This window comes from Fukomys damarensis, unplaced genomic scaffold, assembly GCF_012274545.1.
Source record: "Fukomys damarensis isolate Sample0158 unplaced genomic scaffold, DMR_v1.0_HiC HiC_scaffold_10, whole genome shotgun sequence".
Lineage (NCBI taxonomy): Eukaryota > Metazoa > Chordata > Mammalia > Rodentia > Bathyergidae > Fukomys > Fukomys damarensis.
This window is the reverse complement of record NW_022900922.1, coordinates 12,429,558-12,433,201: the sequence shown is the minus strand read 5'-3', so window position 1 is coordinate 12,433,201 and position 3,644 is coordinate 12,429,558. Positions and strand designations below refer to the sequence as shown.

At 40.5% G+C, this 3,644-nt stretch overlaps 1 protein-coding gene across 3 annotated transcripts in view; it reads left to right on the top strand.

The window, feature by feature from the left end:
* The window catches only part of Tbce (tubulin folding cofactor E), a 56,701-nt gene extending 53,242 nt beyond the window's left edge, over window positions 1-3,459 (top strand). For all 3 annotated transcript variants that reach the window (XM_010621976.3, XM_010621974.3, XM_010621975.3), the window contains 2 exons: window positions 2,917-3,008; window positions 3,214-3,459. In XM_010621976.3, the coding sequence (XP_010620278.1) occupies window positions 2,917-3,008; window positions 3,214-3,306 (185 nt within the window). In that variant the 3' untranslated portion in view covers window positions 3,307-3,459. The remainder of the gene's footprint in view (window positions 1-2,916; window positions 3,009-3,213) is intronic.
* Window positions 3,460-3,644: the final 185 nt, after the last annotated feature.

The following is a 3,644-nucleotide window of genomic DNA, read 5'->3' as shown; positions in this document are numbered from 1 at the left end:
TTTTGAGACAGGGTCTCACTAAGTAGCTGAGACTGACCTGGAAATTACTATGTAGCCCAGGCTGGTCTTGAACCCACAGCGGCCCTCTTGCCTCAGCCTCCTGGGTGTACCACACCCGGCAGCCCAGTGTGATCTTAAACTAAAGGTCTCAGGCTTGATTGCCTCCCCCGAGGAATTCATCCCACCACATCTCGTTCTCACATGGTTGCTCTGGGAGCTTTTCTATTGCTCCCAGTTTGGCGTTTCTTACCTCCCTTCATAAAAGGGGAGCCATGTCCTATTGATGAGCTGCTGGGCAATTAGGGGTTCTTCCTACATTCTCTTCCTATCCTGTTCACCTGCTGGGACCCAATGAAAACATTCTTAGATGCTCTTTTAACAGAGGCACTGAAATAGTTTTTTTTGAGAAAATTACTTTAGAACTTTTTAAAAACGTGTTACTGGAACTGAATTAGTTTTATTCTGAAAATTACGTTTATGGCAATAAATTAGACCAACATGACTTTACACTTTCACTCAAAAGAAAAATTACACTGTTTTATAGTATGCCAAGATACTGCGATTTCTCAAGATTAACTTGATACGGAGCTTGGAATATAACCAAGTTAAATTCAGAGCAGTGAGGGCTTGAAGTAATCAAACAGGTATCTGTCTAAATTACTCCAGCAAAATATATTTTCTCTGATTGCCCTCAGGAACAATAAATTCACATTTATTTATTTTGGTACCGGGGATCAAACTTGGGCCCTTGCACTTGCGAGGCAGGTGGCAGAATCACTGAACTAAATCCCCAGCCCAATTCACATTGATTTTTAAATTAGTGACCATCAGATAAAATAAGCTTAGTGTGGTATTGCTTATGGAAGGCCTGGGCTGTGCTCAAAGAAATACCTTTCTGATTCAAAATTGTTCATTTAGTAGTACTCTGTTTTCAAATGTAAATATTGTCAGTAAAGGGGGTTGTGAGAACAGACTACTGAAAGAGGGCCAGAACTTTTCAGTGTTACAGGCTTTGGATATCTTTCCATTTTGCTTTTCCAGATATATCAGATCAGTGTGTGGAAATGTCATCACTAAGGAAGTCCTGGCTTAAGCTTTCCTTTTTAGACTTTCTGGGTAAGCAGTGAGCTCAAAGACTGTCCAGGCACAGTGCAAGTGTAGCCCTAGGCGTTTGGAGAGTCAATTTCTAGTTAGTGGATACCTATCATATTCACGTGATCTTTTTATAAATCTTGGGGTGGAGCCAACAGAGATCAGAATCATTGATAGAAATGATGTGATAATTACTGCTTTAAGCTGTTCGGAATCTGGCTCCTGCTTCCTATAAACTATAAGCATTAGTTTTTATGCCTCATGTAAATCAAACACTAACAAAGATAAATTTCTTTTAAAAAGAAAAATACAGAGACACCAATTTTTTACCCTTCAGCTTACTGATTGGGATTTGAAAATCAGTATACTCTTTTTATAAAGTCATATGTTCTGACTGGCCCTTCGATCTTGAACTACTTAAAGCAGTCTAAATGTTCACGAGTAGGGACAGGTGACTAACTTGGGCACAACTATCCAGCACACCAGCCTGCATCATTAAGAAGGCTGGGCACTGGTCACATGTGGCCATGTGGCTATGTCAGTTTCAGTTCATGAAATTAAAAGTTCAAATTCTTAGTCACAGCAGTCACATTCCATGTGTTCAACAGCCACAGGTGGCTGCCAAACTGGACAGTGGTTGTCTAGAAGAACTAGCGTGAAAATATTTACTACTAAATAAACAGAAGTATTATAAAGCCTCCACATTTGCATATGAGCATGGGAAAAAGCTAAGAATTCTATACCCAATTTATAACACTGTTCAGAGGGAGTTAAAAAGACATTTCCATATTTTCTTAATATGAAGACAGTCATGTCACCATATTAAGAATTTAACTGCTACTTTATTCTACAGACTCATTGCACATTGGTAGATTTTATAATTCTGGCATGGATTAAGAAGGCATTATTTTCCCACTTGGGTGCAGTAACTAACTCCTCACTAACCCATCAAACAATGAAAGTGACTCCACCTGTTTTGAAAGGATTAGATCAGACATAAAAGAACAAATTGTAACAAATTATAAATACTAAGTATCCGTATCCAATATATAAAAAAGAAAAGTCCAGTTTTTATTCTAAAATAAAGATAACATTTATTATCGCAAGTTGCATAAAAACACAGCTTTTACAAAAAGGATTTTTGATAGAAAAATATTTGTTTGACTACACCATATCTGTGGGAAACACCACACTATTGCTGTACCTCCAGCTAAAGCTTAAAAGAAACTAATTTTCATAATCAAAATATCCACTATCACAACCTGTCTTTGGAAAGGAGTTCATAGTGTTATGAACAGACCAAAGCACTTGCTCATTGAACTTACATCCCCAAGCCTGGCGACCATTTTTGTGTAACAAGGTACACAGTGTAACAGTCATAGAATGGTAGGCCTGGGGGTGACCCTTAGTCTACACCTTCTTTGTACAGAGGGGAAGCTAAGGCCAGGGGGCCTGGAGTGTGCTCACCTGAGCCCCACCCCAAGGTTTTCCCATAATTCACAAAGTTGTCAGAAAGGCTTACAAAGAAAACTTAGGACCTCACTGCCACCTATCCCTCTGCTGACATTATTTTGGGTTTATTCAGATAAGAAATATTAAACACTACTGAAATGGTGGAAACACATTGTCAAGGGCACTTGGGTCACACATTAGCTCCACGTCCAGTGTCCCAAATGACTCGAAGTGGTAGAAAAAGTCAGACCTTTCCCTGCTAGTTTTCTTGGGTAAACTGCTAACAAGGACGGAGCACTGACCTCACTGTGTGAGCCAGTTTCACAGGTAGCTGTCATGTGAAAGCTGATGGGTTTTGCTTTTCTTTGACAGACTCCATGACAGTTCAAAAGGTGAAGGGACTGCTGTCGCGCCTCCTCAAAGTTCCTGTGTCAGAACTTCAGTTGTCCTATGAAAGTCCCAAAGTAAGTGGCCCCCAAAATGTAAAGTCAGGCTGAGTCTCCCACAGTAGGACATACTAGCGAAGTGTCTCCATCTAACGCTGCCTGATTCTAACCGCACAGCGTACATTTGTTCACCATGAAGAGTGACCTGCTATGGGGCAGTGTGTGTCACATGCTTCATCAGACCTATCTCAATCACCTGCCTGTATCTTTGTTCTAATTTTAGATGCCTGGCAGAGAAATTGGACTAGAAAATGATCTACAGTCATTACAGTTTTATTCTGTGGAGAATGGAGATTGTCTATTAGTGCGATGGTAACAACCAACTAATAAAATTTAGAGACTAATCATGACTGGGGTTCACCAGAAAATGATTTATTGGAATAGTTCTGTCAAAAATGAGCTTTTAGGCTGGGGATTTAGCTCAGTCGCACCACCGCCTGTCTCACAAGCGTGAGGTCCTGAGTTCCATCCCCAGTACCACATTTAAAAAAAAAAAGAGCTTTTAAAATTTGATGGCCGTGATGGCGCATGCCTGTAATCCCAGCACTGGAGAGGCTGAGGGAGGAGGATTGCTGTGAGTTGGAGACCAGGCTGGACTACACAGTGAGTTCCAGGTCAGTCTCAACTACACAGTGAGACCCTGTCTCAAAAAAA